At 40.2% G+C, this 19,532-nt stretch overlaps 1 protein-coding gene across 1 annotated transcript in view; it reads left to right on the top strand.

Moving 5' to 3' along the window:
* Window positions 1-19,110, top strand: part of AGPAT5 (1-acylglycerol-3-phosphate O-acyltransferase 5) — a 50,642-nt gene extending 31,532 nt beyond the window's left edge. The window contains exons 5-8 of the mRNA XM_032869821.1: window positions 1,041-1,131; window positions 9,537-9,698; window positions 16,264-16,387; window positions 18,541-19,110. Coding sequence (XP_032725712.1) covers window positions 1,041-1,131; window positions 9,537-9,698; window positions 16,264-16,387; window positions 18,541-18,766 — 603 coding nt within the window. The 3' untranslated portion in view covers window positions 18,767-19,110. The remainder of the gene's footprint in view (window positions 1-1,040; window positions 1,132-9,536; window positions 9,699-16,263; window positions 16,388-18,540) is intronic.
* Window positions 19,111-19,532: the final 422 nt, after the last annotated feature.

The raw sequence follows: 19,532 nt of genomic DNA on the forward strand, positions 1-19,532 counted from the left end.
TTGTAGAGCTGCCATTAATACAAGTTTTTCAGGTGAAAGTTTGAAAGAGATTAATCATGTTAATCTAATGAAAAAATGTGAACTCTCCCATAAATTTATTATGTAGGAGTTTGATAATCCTAGACCATTTAGATAAGGGAATGGGTCTGTACCAGATATATAGATGGACAGCATCACCTGGAATCAGATGAGGTTGGATAAAAGGAACATAATTTTCTTTCCTGCTATCCTCCTATCTCTGTGTTCCTGTATTCTGTTTGTATTTGAAAAGATTTGCTACAAATGCCTCAGTTGTGTGTTCTGGCTATCAAGTAACAATGTCGGTATACTTTGGGTAACTCACTTATAAAGTTAGGAGTTTCTCATTGTATAGTTTCACTGTTTCTGTCTTTATTTTCCCAAGCAGATAAAAGTAAAAACTTAAACTAATTGATTATTTAGTAAACATCCAGCTTTCTCCTTTATAAGTGCATTATTTTAATTTGTGAAGCTGCTTATAAATTGAATTATTTAAAATGCATTAAGGGAGCTGTGTAAAATAAGAATAGTGGGAATCTTTTGAAATGTGAATACTCACTACATTTTATATTGTGGAAATTTAGATACTGCTTTGGATGAGATAAGCTTTTATTATTAATAGTTAGGGACACTAATGTCTAAAATTTGCACCATTTAAAAATAATTTTTCAGAATCTTAGGGGGAAAAGCTCTTTAATTGAGGCTTTAAATGAGTCAGAATTTCATGGGCAAATTTTTAATTAATGAATATTGGTGTGTAATTAGAAACATTGTTAGAGTCTTAATGATTGACCTACCAGTGAATGTATGACTGTGTTTTAAATATAATTCATGCTAAGATTTAATTGCATTTTTGCATTTTGTTTGCTCTGCTTGAAATGAAGGTCACATGTAAAGCGAATATACATTTTTCCTACCATAGAATGTACTCTCTTAGCATTAATAGGGTTGGCACTGGTAGGTTCACAAGAACAACAAAAAAAGCTCACACAAAACAAACCAAATTTCTTTATGTTTCACAGATGTATCTTGTGATTTTTCCAGAGGGAACAAGGTATAATCCAGAACTAACAAAAGTCATTTCAGCTAGTCAAACATTTGCTGCTCAAGAAGGTAAGTAAAAACTTGACTGTACTTGAAAAATAATTTTTAAAAATAAATATCTTTTTCATTTTTGTTCCTGGAGAGGATATTTATGTCTTACCGCAATGGAAATGAGTTAATGTGTTCATTTCTTCAGTGAATATATGTATCATCTCTTTGGAAATGAAGTTTTTTCATTAATTCATAGGCATGCTAATATATATATATATATATATATATATATATATATATATATATATATGAGATTAAATTCGAGGCCTTGCTAAAATACATATTCCAGTGCCATGGATTTAGTGAAAATCTGGCTGGGTACCAGATTGTGGAGCTTTTTCTCCATTGTGGGTTGTGTGATGGAAAGAGTCTCCGTTCTGTGGGCTGACAGACCTGGGCTAGAGTCCCAACTCTGACGTCCGTCAGCTATGTGGGTGCGAGTTGCCTCATGGACTCAGCTTGTCTCCTCATCTCTTGGGACATATACCTCAGAGGTATACCTATGACTGCCTTTGTGGACGAATTACATTAGAAGTATGTCAAGTTCCTACTGGAGAATGTGATGCAAAGTTCGTTCACAGTACTTAGAAGTTACAAATGTCCCCAATAACAGGAATGTTCTTAGTATCTGTGTTTTAGAAAGTTGGATAACTAATATACCTATAACCTATTCAGTTTCACCAATTTGGGATATAAACAGAAAACAGTGGCTGTGCTGTGTTCTCAAAGTCGCCCTTAATGATTGGCTCTGAATTAGTATACGATCTCCGTACATTGATCCCTAAGCACTTACTGAGCCCATTCCTTGAGGTCTGTGTGGGCTGTCTAGGAGAACTTGTTGCAGCAATAGCAGTGTCTCAATCTGCTCTAACATGGCAGCTCCTACCCACATGTGGTAGTGCATCAGGGGAAATGAATTTTTGTTTTGTTAATTTTAATTAATTCACTGGGATCTGATACAAAATTCTTGATAATTCCGTTATTGGAATTCTTTCCCTAGACTTCTGTAGGGCTTGTCTCCATTTCCCCCTCCCTCTCTGGTGTTTCTGGTCAATCTCCTTTCTAGCCTCCTCGTCTGCTTCATTCTCTCCTGTTTCAGATGCTGTTTCTATTATCTGACTTTGCTCCTTCATTCATTTCATTTTCATGTTTTTTCTTGTGGCCTTCATCCAGATCTATAGCTTTAGCTACCGTTTATTTGATTGCTGATGGCTCACTCTAGACCTGTAGGTATAGCTGCCCAGAAGAGAGCTTCACTTGATTGGCCCAAAGGCCAGTGATGCTTAACATCACTCATCATTAAGGAAAAACAAATCAAAACTACAGTGAGATATCACCTCACACCTGTCAGAGTGACTGAAATCAAAACACAAGAAACAACAGGTGTTGGTGAGGATGTAGAGAAAGAGGAACCTGCATGCTCTGTTTATGGGAATGCAGAGTGGTACAGCCACTCTGGAAAACAGTATGGAGTTTCCTCAAAAAGTTAAAAATAGAGTTACCCCACGATCCAGCAGTTGCACTACTGGGTATTTACCTAATGAGTACAAAAATGCTAATTCAAAGGGACAGATGCACCCCAGTGTTTACAGCAGCATTGTCAACAATAGCCAGATTGTGGAAAGAACCAAATGTCCATCAACTGATGAATAGATAAAGATGTGGTCTCTATATACAATAGAATATTACTAAGCCATAAAAAGAATGAAATTTTGCTATTTGTAAGATGTGGGTGGATCTTGCGAATTATAATGCTAGGTGAAGTAAGTCAGAGAAAGACTTCAGATAATCTTATTTCCTGAGGACCCCATCTCCAAATACAGCCACTTAGGGGTTAGGGCTTCAAAATGAATTTGGGGGGCGGAGGATGGAGGGGACACATGAGTCCATAAGAGGGTCTTATATTATCTTCCTATATGTTACTATAGTTAATACTAATATTTCTTAATTCATTATTTTTTAAAATAATTTAAGATGAATATTTACCTTATATTATCCAGACTCACTGAGATGACTGTTTAATATAGTTCCTAAAAGTTACTTAATTTTAAAAATCCACACTAATTTTGTAATGCTAGATCAAGTATTTTTAAGTAATTCTTAAAATGTCATAATAATGATATATTCTCTAGCTTTTTAATCTGATAATAACCCACTCACCTATAATTAATCAATTATTGATCTGTCCTTTTTCTCTGAGTTGTAGATCTTTTTTAAGTTACCAGCAGGGGGGGAAATGAATAATTTGTCTTATAGATATAATTTTTAATTGCTGATTATTCTTTCTTTAAATTCTACAACTGGAGAAACTATTGCTCTCTATCAGAACTATATTTTCTCGTGACTATAAGGTAACTACTTCCCACCATACACAAAAGAAATTGATTTGTGAACCATATATCTAGAAAAAGTGCTTCCTGTTTTCTTTCCTCTTAGATCACAACTAACCAAGATTACTTGAAAATAAAAATGAAAGAATTTGTTTCTCCGTTGAACTAATTTTTCTTCAAGAAAGTTGAAACTTAATAGCACTTTTTAGTCTGTGATAGTCACAACATTATTATTGCTCCTAAAATACCTTCCTTTGAATCTGACTTAAAAAAATAAATAGAAAGACCAAAACCAGCCTGTTTAATTTAGATTTTTAACATGTGATATGTGTTCATGTGTTTAAATAATTATACCTTCTACTCTTTAGTTTTCCATGGTCATTGGTATTGGCTGGCTTAAGAAGTATGAGTGTTGGATATGGGTGTGTCTGTCTTAACTCTAAATATTTTAAGGTTCTGGTTATTACTATTTCTTAGAAGCGTTTTACTTCAAAAATGTATTAGCCACAAACTACGGCCATTTAGTATTAGGGTTGTTATTTAAGAGAATGTCTGTGTTACCATGTCATGAATTCTTAATATTGTTCCCTTCAGAGGTTGTCATTGTAATGCTTTCTAAATTTCCTTCTCACTTCAAACTGAATGTTAGTTACTTCTTTAAAGAGGACTTATTCATATTTCTAAATAAATTAGTCAAGATTTTGTTTTTAGTTACAATCTCTTCAAGACAAAAATTAAGATTTTAAAAGGTCTGAAATATAGGTAGACTCTTCAAGAAACTATTAAATGTCAGGTAAGCAAGGTATATATTGAAACTGTTCCACTTTGCAATAGTAAATTAGGGAAAAGGGAATTTTATTTTTAGAAAGGCTAGTATAGAACTTGTCATTTTAAAAAATCAATGGTGAGGAGCACCTGGGTGGCTCAGTCGGTTAAGTGGCCACCTTCGGCGCAGGTCATGATCTCGGGGCTCTGGGATTGAGCCTGTGTTGGGCTCCCTGCCTCGCAAGGAGTCTGCTTTCTCTCTCTCCACCTGCCTGCTGCTCCCCCTGCTTGTGCTCTCTCCATCTCAAACAAACAAAATCAGTGATGAAACATTTAGTAAGAAAAACGGCAACAGAATATGTAAATATAACAGTATTATATGAATATAAATAAATTAGTATCAGATAAAAATGATCATTCTAAAATTGTGTTTCTTAAATGTTTGTTTTGTTACGTGCCCAATTAGATCATTTTAATTTAAATCCAACAAACTGGTCAAGGAATGACGTCTTCCTCTTCTTACTTCCCTGGTAGTTCATTTCTTTGTCAGTTTTTGAACTATTAATGCAATTTTATGTTGTCAGGTATCTGTTAATCTTTGCAGTGATTTGTGAGGTGTAGGATTCTGCCTGTTCCTAGGAAGGCTACAAAATAAATCTCATGGGCCTCAGTCACTATTGAATGAAAGATCACAGATGGTTCAGGATATAAATACAGAAAAGAATCACATTAGACTTGTATTCCCAGTCTAGAATTCTTTATTCTTTGTATTTATTTATTTATTTTTTGTTTGTTTGAGAGAGAGTGAGTGAGGAGAGAAAGAGAGCACAAGTGGGGAGAGGAGCAGACGGAGAGGGAGAAGGATGCTCCCCGCTGAGCAAGGAGCCTAATGTGGGGCTCCATCCCAGGACCCTGGGATCATGACCTGAGCCGAAGACAGACGCTTAACCGACTGAGCCACTCAAGCACCTCTAGAACTTTTTATTCTTGTATGCAAGGCATTTTTAGAAAAGAATAGGGATGAATGAAGGGAGTAAGATAGCTTTTAAATGATATTTATATTTATAGTGCTTCTCAAGAAACTGGTTGGTTCACTTTGCATATCAACCTCTCCATCACTGTCTGTCTCTCATTCTCATCCTTTGGCCTACTCTTCCTCCCTGTTTCTGTAGCATGTTCCCGCCTGGCCCCTAAGTCAAGTCACAGCCTTACGGATGACAGCGGCGAGCACCGAGGGGAGTAGTGTGGGGAGGATCAAGTCACCACTGTATGCTCCTGCAGGGCTTTGGACAGAGCAAATGCCCAGGACTTTCTAAAGTTTGGTTTTGCTTCTTTGAGGCCACTTCCATACCATTTACTTACAAATTTTTACCAAAATAAATATTACCCCTTATCCCCCCAGCCTTTTCACTCCTTCACTGGCTCATTTGTGAAAAGAATTCAGCTGTTCAGGCCATGGCCCGAGTTCTGAGTCAGGGGTTCTTGAAGTGTTGTGTGAACCAGCAACATCAGCGTTGTCCTGGAAATGCCTTGACATCCAGATTCTTGGGATCCACCCCACATCTGCTACATCAGACATTCTAGGGGTAGCGTTCTGCCTTCTCCACGATTCTGGTGCATCCGAAAGTTTTAGAACCACTCATTTAAATAAGATTAGTCATGTGCTCAGCAGGTTACTTGGGTCAGATTTTTGTGTTTTCTAGGACATGTGGATCTACTATTTATTGGTGAGCGAGCCTTTATTTTATACTTAGGCCTAACTAAGAAACAGGGGAGTTTGGTGGCAGTTACATACCCACTGTAGGAGACTTGGAGGTAGATACTGGGAGGCTCTCCATGTGGGTCCTGGAAACATCCAGACACTGCTGCTGCTGTAATAGCTCCTACCCCTCCCTTATGTGAAGTGTTTGATTTTGACTAACTTCCCCTAGTAATTTTAGATATATTGCTTTTCAGAGGTTACTAAGAAATTTGGAATCTAATGTATCTTAATCCTCCTGAACCTATTAAAGTGAGCTTCATGTTGTTTTGTTTTGATTTTTACTATAGCAGCTGGCAAGATGACATATTTAGACTTAGTAACCCTAGTAATAATAAAAAAGATGAATTTAGGGACACATCTATAATGGCAAACTGAATACCTCGAATTTTCATATTATTGGAACAAGTAAAAAAGATCCTTGTAGTTTTAAAACTCCTTAGGCTTAATGGCATTTGCTTTTATCGTATGAATAGCACAGGCTGTTGTGTAGGTTTAATTGTCCTTTTAAAACAAAAAAGGAATTTTTTTTTCCTTTGTAGACTAAATAAAAATTATTATGCCTTGCAATGTCATGTTAACAAATTTAGGTGGCAAATGGCAGGCTGAACTAGTATTTGCAATGTATGGTGTGTTAATAATCTTTGTATTAAAAGAGCTCTTGCTAACCTAAGAAAAAAATATAAACTAGAAAAATGAGAAAAGCGCATGAATAGGAAGTTTAAGAGATACGAATGATCCACACACGAACAAATGTCAACCTGGCAAACGTTAAAAAAAGAAAGCTACTGCCCAGTGTCGACCCACATTTGGTGGAGCAGGAACACTTCTTTAGCAGGGAGCTGAGGGGGTGTGTTTGCTCCTTGTGGAAGCACATTCAGAGACGTTGGTGTCTTACAGCACCACGTGTGTGTTCTTTCACGGGTCAGGAGTCCAGAAGTCTGATGTGGGTCTCCCTGGGCTGGAGTCGGGCTTGCGGAGGGGAGGGCTGCGGTCCTTTTTGGAGGCTTTTAGGGAAAATCTGTTTGCTTGCACGGGATCCGGGGCTCGGTCCGGTGCTCTGTTTCACAGTCTGGAAATTGTACTGGGTCCTGCAAATTCTGTCGATGGCTCTGCTTCTGCCTCTTGCTCGCTCTTCCTTGCCCTGAGCCTGTTTTCGGCTTGATTCTAACCTCGCTTTCCTTGGTCCTTCTTCGGCTCTGGGCCTTGCGTAGCTCTTGCCTGCCCTGCCCCGCAGCCTGCTGCCACCGCCCCGCAGTTCCCACTCGGTTCCTGCTCCTGCCGGTGTGACTGGACCTTGCCTGTTCTCAGCCCTGCCTGACCCACTTTGGCTCCTCCCTACGTCGAGCAGTTCTGTTTTCCTTTTCCCTTTTGAACAGAACTATCTGTTCTTTTTTCACCTCACATCTCAGGGTATCTTTACCTTGAAGGAGTTTTGTTACTCTGACAAGATTGCATCATTGAGTCATGCATATCCTTCTGTATTTCAAGATTTTAATGTTACTTTAAGAGCTGCTTTTTGCACACCTCACCAGCACGCTCTTGTCTACTCGGTTTGCCCCAGTTTGCCGACGTGGTCTGATTTTCATATAAGCAAACTGTGTGTGTGCATGTCTGTGTGTGTGTGCGTGCTCACGCACCCACGTGTAGCGCACCTGTAGTGTCACTCTTCTCCCTGTCTTCTGTGCTAAAGGAGAAGTTTGGGCCCCTGTCATTTTCCTGTTTGACTCCACCCATTCTGAAGAGGTCTGTTCCCTTCCAGTTTCCCAGTGACCTCCCGCTTAGCGGCATCCGTTTGTTGGACGGTAGGGGGGTCCTATGGTGGTCTAGGCTTAGAAGATCAACAGACTGGGCGTTAATAAACACATGCAGGATGGAGTGGGCTGTTGGTGTTTTCTCACCTCACTTCACCCCTTCTGTAAGTTTCCGTTCCTACCGCTCCTCAGAAAGTACTCGTCCAGGTAACAGGTGACCTTTGTTTGGCCAGGGGGCCACTTCTCAGTTCTGGATCTTTCCGTGTCTTTCGTTGACTAGTTCCTTCTTGAGATGTTTTCTTCTCAGGGCCTCTATGTCAGCCCAGTCTCCTTGTTTTTCTCCTTCCTCTTTGGCTGTTCTCTTTCAAGAGCTGGAAGATAAAAGGTGGAAGCTGCAGAATGTGGGTTGGATCTAGAAAATGTGTCTGGGGCACTCGAGCTGCTCCTGGTGCATTCCTCAGTGAGAAGATTTTTTTTTTTTCTTAGCTTTTCTTACATATTAATGATGGGCATTTTTTATTCATCTGTCACAAAACTGATTTTTCTGACTTTCAGTATAATTTTTTTAAATACTACTTTGTCTTCCTGTCTCCTTGCTAACTTAATGAATTCTAGAAAGTGTTCTTACTGAATACCACAGAGTGACTCTGTGGAGCTTTGGACTTAATAAAATTGGGTGAGTTCCAAAAGCAAAGAAGGATGTATTAACTAATTTAATCGACAAATGAATGTTTCCCAGCCTTGTATACTATTCAGCCTTTTGTTATAAGTTTTTGAGTAAATTAAGCTGCTTCTGCCCTGGGGACTTCAGTCAGATATGTGGTTGTGGGAATCTTCTTCTTTCCCACACCGCTTTGCATTTTAAAAATTCTTCTGCAGGAGGATCCCAACATACTATAGCTGTTCTTCCTTATGCAGCTGATTTTCCCTGGAGAGAGGCAGGAGAAGATCCAAATCAACTTTTGTCTAGTCTATTTCCATGTCACTTCAGAAAGCTACTCTGTTCTGTTACACGGTCAGTAAATATTCTAATCAAGAGAAAGAGAGGCCGTGGGGAGTATGAAGGGTAGAGCAAATTCTTAACAGTAGTGGGACACTCAATGGATGTGATTGGAGGGACAGACGTGGTCTGGAGTTTGATGGTGGTGATGGTGGCTCAGCTTTGTGAAGCTACTAAGAGCCACTGAATCGCAGTTTGGAATGATGAATTTTATGGCATGTAAATGGTATCTCAGTTTAATTTTAGAACAACAGCAACCGTGTTCTAAGCATCAAGCCCAGTGTGCCACGTGAACCAGACCACAGCAGCTCTTCCCTTGGGCACTCGACGCAGCAGGGGTCATTCAGGTGCTGCCTCCCTCCTGCGTCCCTATTTGAATAGAAATAAAATTAAATCGTGGACTACGAGTCAGAATTACAAATCGTACTCCTGAATCTGCAGTGACCATGGGCAGGATGATGCAGCCTTGATTCTGTGGCCAGAGATAAGGATGGTAGTACCCGCCCGTGCCCGGGGTTAGCAGATTGAAGGGTTTCTGATAGGTCAGAAGCTTCCTGAGGGCCAGCGTTCTGACAGCTTTCCCCAGTGTCTCGTACCTGTAGATGTTTAATAAATATGTAGTGAATGAATGTTGATTTAAATACATCAAGTCTTAAGAGTGCTTTCTAAACCTCAAGCCCTGTCCATGTATATGAGATATGGCTTTAATATATTTAATATATTTTGGTCTATTCCTGGAAATTTAAAGACAGTCTGGATATTATATTCTGCTGAGATGTTTTGTAATTAACTCATGGCCACAACCTCTCTTTTAGGCTATGCAGTATTAAAACATGTGCTGACACCAAGAATAAAGGCAACTCATGTTGCTTTTGATTCTATGAAGAATTACTTAGATGCAATTTATGATGTGACGGTGGCTTTTGAAGGGACTATTGATGATAAAGGACAGCGGAAAGAAGCACCGTCCATGGCCGGTGAGTTGGTATTTTCAATTATGTCATATATTGGCGAGTGTGTAATTAGTCTCTTTAATGGGTACATGTACTTCATAACATTTACTTGATGTATTTTCTAAGTGTATGCTTGATCTGTTTTCCAGGTATTTCTTTATTAATCCATAACAGTTTGAATTTCACAAGTCTTTCCTGGTTGCCATAGTAGTCCTTTAGACTTCCCCATTATCATTAACTCAGTTTCCTTCTACCCAGAGTTGGCACGTAAGAACGGAAGGCTACAGAAATCAAAGAGAGGGAATGGGGAGGAGAGTGCTAACCTGGCAGTACGGAGATATACTGATGGTCAGCGTTCACCTTCATATGGACTTTTATGTAATACTTGTGAAATTTAGTATCTCTTTGGCAAGAAAGAAATAGTTAAATATGACTCTTTCTTTTTTCAAACCTGTGCTGAGTTTTTTGTGGGGTTTTTGTTTTTTTGTTTGTTTGTTTTGGTTTTTAAGTAGGCTCCATATCCAGCGTGGAGCCCAGCAAAGGGCCTGAACCCACGACCTTGTGACTGAGACCTGAGTTGAGATCAAGAGTTTGACAGTTAACTGACAGAGCCACCCAGACACCCTAACCTGTGTTGGATTTTAAAGACTTTTTAGCTATTGCCTATATATATGTCAGCTATAACAAGAAAAAATAGAATTTTAAGTGGGCAGAATATTTTAATTAAATATAACCAAAGACACCCTTGACTGGTAGAGAAATTTAAATACAGGATTAGGCAAACAAGGAAGTGGGGAGTATTGCCTTACCGAAGTGTCCATTCGAGCTGTGATCGAGAGAGAGAACCTGAGCTTTTTATGTCACATCGGTGGCTGTTGAAGGTTGAAATACCAGGCCTGTCAAGTGTGTGTGTCATTGGGACCTCCTGATGACTGATGTCCAAAATATGTCCAGAAGACATAGAGAGTAGCTTCCCAGAGCAGGAAATTGGGAGAGAGCTACCGAAGGATGAAGCACTAATTGGAGGTGAATGGGATGAAATCGGTCACAGTGGCTAGAAATACAAATCTGAAGTAGTAGACTGATTGCTCTCACAATTGCCTTTGACACAGAGCAGTTGTCATGTAGGAAGCTGAAGATTTTTTTCACTTTTTTTTTTAAGATTTTATTTATTTATTTGACAGAGAGAGATCACAAGTAGGCAGAGGCAGACAGAGAGAGGGAAGGAAGCAGGCTCCCCGCTGAGCAGGGAGCCCGATGCGGGGCTCGATCCCAGGACCCTGGGATCATGACCTGAGCTGAAGGCAGAGGCTTAACCCACTGAGCCACCCAGGCGCCCCAATCTTTTTTTCACTTTAAATGAAAATGTCCTACATCAGATAGTTTAAAAACCACAACTATATAAAGTGTACAGTGAAATGGCTTGCTTTCCACCACATACCCCTTCGCCTAGGTCCACCTTCCCCTTCCCAGAGGTAACCACTTTCCTTAAGTGTTTGTGTATCACATGTGCAAAATTAAGTCTATATTCTTAACTCTAGAAATTCTTCCCTTCTCGTCAAAAAGGCAATGTATTAATATTTTTCTTTTTTTAACCATCAAAGGAATCATTGACCTATTTTTACATTTGAAAACATTCATTTAGTTCAACAATATTATCACTATTTATCTTTAAAAAAAAAGATTTATTGAGTATTGTTTATGAGAAACAGATATAATTGTTTATGAGAACCTTTGCAAACTGCTTTCATTATGCCACCCTCGCGGTCATAAGGAGCTCCTGGCTTTGGCAGTGCTCACAGGCCAACTCCCACCCTCTGTAGCCTGCCCCCCGAGGAGTCTGTATCCTAGCTGTCCACTCTCTTTCACTCCACTGCCTCCTGGAATGGAAGGCTGTGTGTAGGCCAGGGTGAAACCCCTCTCCTCTGGTGCCCTCCCCCAACTTGGCTGTTACCACAACATTCCTCTTCCCTCACTCATTTGCTTTCTCTTGCTTTAGCTGTCCTGTGGCACTAAGTGCTTAAGCCAGAAGGTTAGCGCTCAGCATATGGTAATCATTTACCTTCCCCCAATGGGTGGGAAGCCTTGAGGAGGAAACCACGTTAGAGCTATGTTGTCTAGATTCCAGCCCAGCACCTCTCCTACTGCTCTGCTTCCTCTACTGCATACACATTAGTGCCAGTGGCTTTGTGTTTTCCTTACGAATTGTCTCTTTTTGAGAAGGTTGGCCTTTCTAACTATCACACCCCGAAGCCATGTGAAAAATAAATCTGTCATTTCAGTCAGTTAAGGGTGAATATTTCCACAAGGAAGAATACACCAGAGTAAAATCAAAAGACTGAAGACAAACTGGGAAAATATTTGCAACTTAGATCACAGAAATAAAGTCGAATTTTCTTGATGTAGAAAGTGCTTCTACAAATTGATAAGAAGACGATCAGTAACTCAGTAGTAGGTCACAGAAAAAAATGCTCCATCTCATTCATAGTAAGAAAAATACAAATTAAGATTTTTAGTGAGATACCATGTTTTACTATCAGATTGGCAAAAATCCCAGTATCGGGTTTGGTAACAGGCCCATGGGTGAAATTCAAGTACAAGAGTCACGCTGTACTTTGCTGTTCGGGGTGCAGGGCTGTGCAGCCTCCGCAGAAGCCACCCTGGCAGGGTCTGGCATAGACGTCGCCACTGCTGCCAGTGTGCCTGTGCACATGAGAGGCCACATCTGGTTTTCCATGTAACATGTTGATTTTAATTGTGAGTTTGGGACCTGTGGCTTGAAAAATCCCCGCTCTCATTATTATATAAATTGATTGCTATTATGCTCAACTTTAAATTAGAATAGATTAAGATGCACTTTAAATTGATGATGTACGTTGAGTTAGGTATAAAATTCCATAAGTTAGAATATCATAAGTACTTGGTGGTTCCGTGGGATTAGTATTAAATAGTATCTCCATACATACTATCACTTAATACTCATATTTGATAGCACGGTTAAAAAACATTATTTCCATAGTTGCTAGATTGTGCTTTTATATGCCACAGGCCAGTCTTTCTCAAAGCATACTGAGTTGCATTATATTCCAAGAGTATTACAGTTCCCTCCGAGTCACCTGGGACGACTGCTGACTGCGCAGGCCTCTGCTCGCTCTAGGCTGCTGGTGTGGATTGGCTGCAAGGGAGGGCAGAACCTGCGGGGTTAATGAACTGTTGTGATCACGAGTCTTAGGGTTTGGGCCTTAATGAGGCCTCGTGTTAGAGAGCTAGGCAGCAGGTAGTGTCCCTGGTGCTTCCCGTTTCCTGGTGTCTTTGTTACAAGGTGAATACTGATCGCCCGCCCACCTGGCTGTGCTCTTTGTGATTCATCTGGGCTTGTCATGAGGGTCTTTGTCTTCCCTGGACAGTGTTCACTAGGCAGAGGAGAGACAGGCCAGTCTGATTATAGACTTACTCAAAATCCTTTTCCACAGTAGGAGGTATGCCACAATATATTGTGAAGTTAAGGATAACATTTGATGTTCTGTTTAACCACTTAGTATGGTGCTAGGCTGCTTCTTCCTGTTAACATTTTCTTATATGAAAATAAAACTTACTGGGAGGAGAAAAATACAGGTAATCCAAAAGAAGAAGGAAGAAAACTCCACAGGCTAACCTGTCCAGATGCAGTTAACAATTTGAATATTTTCCTCAAAATCTACCTTTTTATAATGTCACTGTGTTGGAGTATGTGCCTTCGGATATTTTTAGATAAGGTCATTTGTATATATTGTTTTCTTTATGTCCTGCTTTTAGTCATAAACATCCTTATCTGTCAGTATATACACTTCTATAATGTTTTAAAAATGCTACATGATGTCCATTGATGTGACTGTACACTGGCTTATCTACCTAGTTTTCTGCTCCTGGATTTAGGTCATTTTTCCCCAGAAGAAAAGGGGGCAGGTTATGAGCCAGCAGTGTGGGAGCCAGGTGAGGCCCCGGTGTGTAGAGGTTGTCCCCGTGCAGCGCATGGACATTCTCTGCTCCCACTGTCGGAGCTCTGCTTTTCTCTCCTGTCTCCACCTTGCCTGCCTCCCCAGGCACAGACCAAATGGAACGTAGTTTCTCCAGAGACTAGTCCTTGTGACAGGTATGAATACTTGAAAGACTCCTATTACCCTATAGCAGATGTGTACTCTAGGGCTCTACTAGGGCTCCCCTGGGAAAGTTCTAATTGGAAAAAAATGATACCTTGGAGCACCTGGTTGGCAGGTCCTGCTTCTCCCTCTCCCCCTCCCCTTCCAGCCCCGCCTCGTGTTCTCCCTCCCTCCTAAAAAAATAAATCTTTAAAAAAAAAGAAAAAAGTTATACCTTAATTAGAATACTTTTTCCATATATTTCTGAATAGTATGGGAAAATTTTTGCTTATGCCATATGAAATAAGCACCAACTAATGTAGTTTTTACAAGTATAGAGACACGAGCTTTATTAAATATGGAAAAAAACCATTTATGTCACTTCTTTCTTGTCTCCTGAAAGTCTTTTAGTGTTTTTCTGATGATTCTCTCCTAGTTTTCATTTGGGTCCCCACCCCAGGAACTGGGCTATTGGGGCTCCACAGCCGTCCATGCTGGGTCTTGGTCCTCTCCAAGCCCGACAAGGGTAGTAGCACTTGCCTACACAGACTCCTGCAGGTCGAATGAAATAATGTAGACGAAACGGGGTTGTAAACACCAGGATACCATGTAGATTTTACTCCCATATGAATTTGGGAGTCCTTCTCAGTATCTGTGTCTCTTCCCTCCTCAGCTGATGTCTCGTGAGAGACACTGCTGTCACTTCCCGGGCACCACAATTACGAGTTCAAGGCTGCTCACTTTTATCTCCCCAGCCTGTGGCCGTGCACATCCCTGCAGCATCAGGGCTAACTACAGGTTGGCCTACTGTTGAATGAGGGTGATGCTGAGCGGGGGATGTAGATAATTAGATGAAGGTCAGGGACTTGGTATCAGGCTCTGCATTTTTATGGATCAGAAATACAAGTGAGAGGGCGAGATGAGAAGTAATGTGCAGCTACAAAGTTGGAATCGCCGACTTGTAGGGCGTGCGGCGTGCTGGCGCTGCTCTCGGAGCTCGACGTCCAGACTCCTCACGGCGGCCCCATCAGACCAGCACTGCTCCCTCATCTCTGTCTTGCGGACTGGGAGACAGGCACCAACAGCCCCTCCGCCCGGGGCTGACCAGGGAGCGGGACCCAACCTGCCTGGCTCCCTGTCCGTGCTCCGAACCTCTGCGAGGCTCTGCCGCTGAGATCCTTCGACTGCATAAATGACAGCGGAACTTGAGAAAGCAAGGACAAAAACTCTGCCGAGTCAGGTCTTCCCCCTGTGCTTTTTGTGCCTGTATCATCAAAGCCAGTTCACTCCTGAAAGTATGAAACAGGACAATTTTGATGCCAGAGATGCCTCGTGCTATTAAGGCTTGACACCGGTGGTTAAGAACAATCGTAGAGAATCCTTAGCGAAAGAGATGCCTGTGGAGTCCCGAGACGCCTGTTGAAGCAGAAACTTCCTTCAGCTGCAGACCATGTGAGTCACCACTTCTTGGAACCCTGTCTTTGAGCACATTTCAACTCGAGAAAACAGGTCTAAGCCTCCTTGCATTCCCACCTAGGGAACATAGTCTCCTTTGAAATCTCTTCGGAACATCTCCTCGTTCTCCAGGGAATTTAATCTGTTCATGATCTCAGCTCTTCACCGAAAGGCATCCATGAGAAGGGGAACTTCCCAGCTCAGAGTTCTTGTCTTGGAATAAATCCTGGCCTCATCGCTTATGCGTCGCAGGCTGAGAAAGAACTGCCTGCTTTGTTCAAATTAGCGTGTCTTAGGAACTGTAGTCACTTAAAAGCTCGTAGCTATTCCACAGAAAGAATTTGGTTCCTAAACCAAGTATGATATGAAAATATGGAAAAGGCAGGAGAGCTGGGGGTACCAGTGAGTAGAAACCAACAGCAAGTCCTAGAGGAGTGGAGCTCTCTTTCCCACGTCTGTGCTGGGTATGTGACACTCCATGACAGGCTGACATACCCGGCCGAGGCACTAGGGACTCAGGGGTTAAGTGCCTCGTGCTCCCAGTGCTCTGGCAGAGTGAACCAGCCAGACTTCACCTCCGCCCTTCGGGGACTCACAGTCTAGTGGGAACAGCAGTGACAGTGTGTGACGAGTGATACGCTTGGACGCAGCGGCCTGGTGCGCTCATGCAGGTGATTAGTGAGCCTGAGGGTGGTTGGCATTTGGGGACAAGTTTCTATTCCTGGGCCACCTACGGACTTGAAGGTTTTGTATGCAGAGTAACATTTGGTACTTTTGATTTAACTGAATGACTTCAGGTAATTGTGGTAGACTAGGACATTATAGCACTCTTCTACTTCAGCTTGAAACCTAAAACCATCAGTATATATTTCTTTTTTTCTATTAACTTTTTCCTTTTTTAAGCTTAAGAATCTACTTTTTCATCTTTTAAAAATATATTTTACCTCATTTTCAGTTGTTTTATATAATGATGAGTTGTAAAATAACGAAAAATGAATTTTCTTGTTTCTTGTTAGAATTTCTTTGCAAAGAATGTCCAAAAATTCATATTCACATTGATCGTATAGACAAAAAAGATGTCCCAGAAGAACAAGCATTTATGAGAAGATGGCTTCACGAGCGTTTTGAAATTAAAGATAAGTGAGTAACAACAGTTCTCCTACTTCAAAAACTTGGGTTTGGCTACATTTCAGTGTAGTAAATAAATAATTTCAAACTAATGTATGTTTTTTTGTAAACTCTAGTCCAGTCTGTTCTTGTTTTAAACCTTACTGTTATGTTGTCTGTGAAAGAACTTGTTTTAGGAGGCGTTCCTGTTTTCATTCTCAATATTTTCTGGAGGTACTCTGTGGTGGGATATAAAATTAGAAAACACACACACACACACACACACACACACACACACACACACACAGCTTTTCACTGTGAGATGCCCCCCGTCTCCATTCCCTGGTCAGACAAAGTGGTGTTGTGTTTGAGAAGTAGCTGGCATGCCCGCGGTGCCCAGAAAGCGAGGCTGTGGGATGGAGCATTGTGTCTGGGGTACGTGTAGAAATGACATGGGTGTACTTGCTGGAAGAAGGGGCAGGTGATATTCTGACCAGAATGTCTTTTGCTGTTAGTGTTTTGGGGCCTAAACAGTTTCTGGGATTGAGCGTATGTTCATCTGTGCTATTCACATCACTTCAGAGCAAGACAGTAGTGTTGAGCCTTGTTGAGCGTTGGCTGCCATGAATTACAGGTGTATTTAGACACTGCCTGGGTGAGGCACGGCTTAATGAGGTCGAACCGAGGGAGGGAGTGTGAAGTTCTGCTTACCCAAGAGCAAATCTGGAAGGACCAGGGGCCCTCCATAGGGGATGATAGAACCCCTTGGATTTAATACAGTTTTCTAAAGGAAAAATTTTTAGAATTTTCTTCTCTTTTTAGGAAGATAAAAAGTGGATGTCAGGTTTTGATATGATACTTAGAAACTGAATTGTCTTGGGTGAAAACTTCAGGATATATTATTTGTTGTTTGTTTGCTGTCAGTGGGAGTTTTATCCTTTGGTGCATATCCTGTTTTTTGAAAGATATATTTTAAACATCTCTACTTTTTGCCCTCTTTTTGAAAAAAACAGATCCATTAATTATAGGACGCATTGTTTACTAAAACCCCAAGTGTGACGTTTTTACAGACTCAGAAGTAAGACTTCCAAAATTAGGTTTATGTTCAGAAATTTTACCTGTGTTTTATTCTCCTGATACGCTTCTCAGCAGACTGCTCTGGTCCCCCTTTCTTTGTTGTATTACAATAAAATTATTTCCTCAGTAACCCTTTTGAGTTAATTTTAGAAAACAAAAATTATTAAAAGTGTGCTGCATTGAAAATGAAACTTTATGAAGTTTATGGACAAGTGGCTACATTTCTTTATTTCGTGTCCCATCAGTTGTACGTGACAGAATTTATACCACCAGCCATTCACTGCCACCCACGTGGGTTATGGAAGAAATTTCAAAAGTAAAATACATGTGTTTTGACATGAAAATCAGTTCTCAGAAAAAAAAAAAAAAAAACCTGAACAATATGCTTAACATCCAATGTATTTCATGTTATATACATACTTACTTACATACATACTTAGAATGAGCCTGGACCTTTTAAAACAGTGGTTATCTCTAGGGAGTGTGTTAAGGTAGTAGAAGGGTTTTCTGCTTTGTACTTGTGTTTGAGAGTTTTTTGCTGAGTCTCTCTTGCTGTTATAACTTTACATCTTTTGAATAAGATAGGAAAATGAATTAACTATGCTATTTTTTCCTTCTTGTACCTATTTTTATAATCCCATGCAAGTAAGGGCTTTTTGAGGGAAACTCCATTATACGTTATAAGAACTGCTTAACGTCTCTTTGACTTCTGATGGAATGGGAGCCTTAGGAGGGGGGAGTAAAGAAGGTGGAGGAGTAAGGAAGGTGGAGACAAAGTGGGGTTGGTTATTACCCATGTGTGAGTGAGTCTGGTTGTTGCAAAATTATTAAAAATCTAAAGTTTAAAAAAATCATCCCCACAAAATTACTTAAAACTATCTTTTAAAAAAAATTACATATAATACAATTCATCACTAATCATGAACATATAAAGGTATTTTCAAAGTCTAGAAACCCCAGTTAAATCAAGTCTCTAGGTATTTCCTTATCCCAAGGACCTATAGCTTCTCCAGCATGTAACAGGCAAACAGAGCTATTTGTTAAATTAGAATATTAAATGACTAAACCTGAAAGTTTAATTTTTTTTTTTTTTTCCATTCTGGCCATAGGTTGCTTATAGAATTTTATGATTCAGTGGATCCAGAAAGAAGAAACAAATTCCCTGGGGAAAGTGTTAATTCTAAATTAAGTCTCAAAAAGACTTTACCATCATTATTGATCTTAAGTGGTTTGACTGCTGGTATGCTTATGACCGAGGCTGGAAGGAAACTCTATGTAAGAACGTGGATTTACGGAACCTTAATTGGCTGCTTGTGGGTTCGTATAAAAGCTTGAGCAGGGAGCTGTCTGCAGGCAGTGGGATGTGCTCCGTGGTTCAGTGTCGGCAGCCACGCCTTCCGTCAAATTGTTTCCTGATTTTAATAAGAAGTGTAAATAAAGCCTTGTTGATTGAACATTGGGTAAAATAGAATTTCTGATTAAAGCCGGCATGCAGTTGGTCTTGGGCAAGCATACATGGTTTTACAACTTTAGAACAGAAGCTGCTGGAAAGGGGAAAGCTAAGCAGTTTATGCTATACTTGGCATTTCCTATGAACCAATGTCATCTTCAGAAGACTATTAGGGTTGTATAATTTGTTATTGTTTTGTAATTCAGGTAGCTGCATTCATGAACATTAATTCGCAGTATATTTCACTGTATTGGTTACTTTTAGTTTTTTACAACTTTGACTAGTCCAGCATTTATCACTAAAGTATTCAGTATCTTGGACCTATGTAATATTTTGCTTTCTGCTTAATTTCTCCAAGTGAGTGAAAGAAATTGTATGTAAGTAGCAAGAGGGATACCAAGGAGAAGGGCAAGAAATTGTCCATGGGGAGGAAGCTCTGGTTAGCGCATGCTTTTGTTGTATTGCATTATTAGCTGATTTTACTTTATATTTGCAGAGTAATTAACATTTCTAATATTTATTGAAACAGCTAAATTTGCACACCCTGTATTGTATACAAAAGAATAATGTATAAAATATGAGAATTAAGTTTAAGTTAGAATTGTGACCCTGATTCATTGTAGCAGAACTTTACATTGCCCGGCTTTTTGA

Source organism: Lontra canadensis, unplaced genomic scaffold (genome assembly GCF_010015895.1).
Source record: "Lontra canadensis isolate GAN:19392208 unplaced genomic scaffold, GSC_riverotter_1.0 scaffold39, whole genome shotgun sequence".
In the NCBI taxonomy this organism is placed as follows: Eukaryota; Metazoa; Chordata; class Mammalia; order Carnivora; family Mustelidae; genus Lontra; species Lontra canadensis.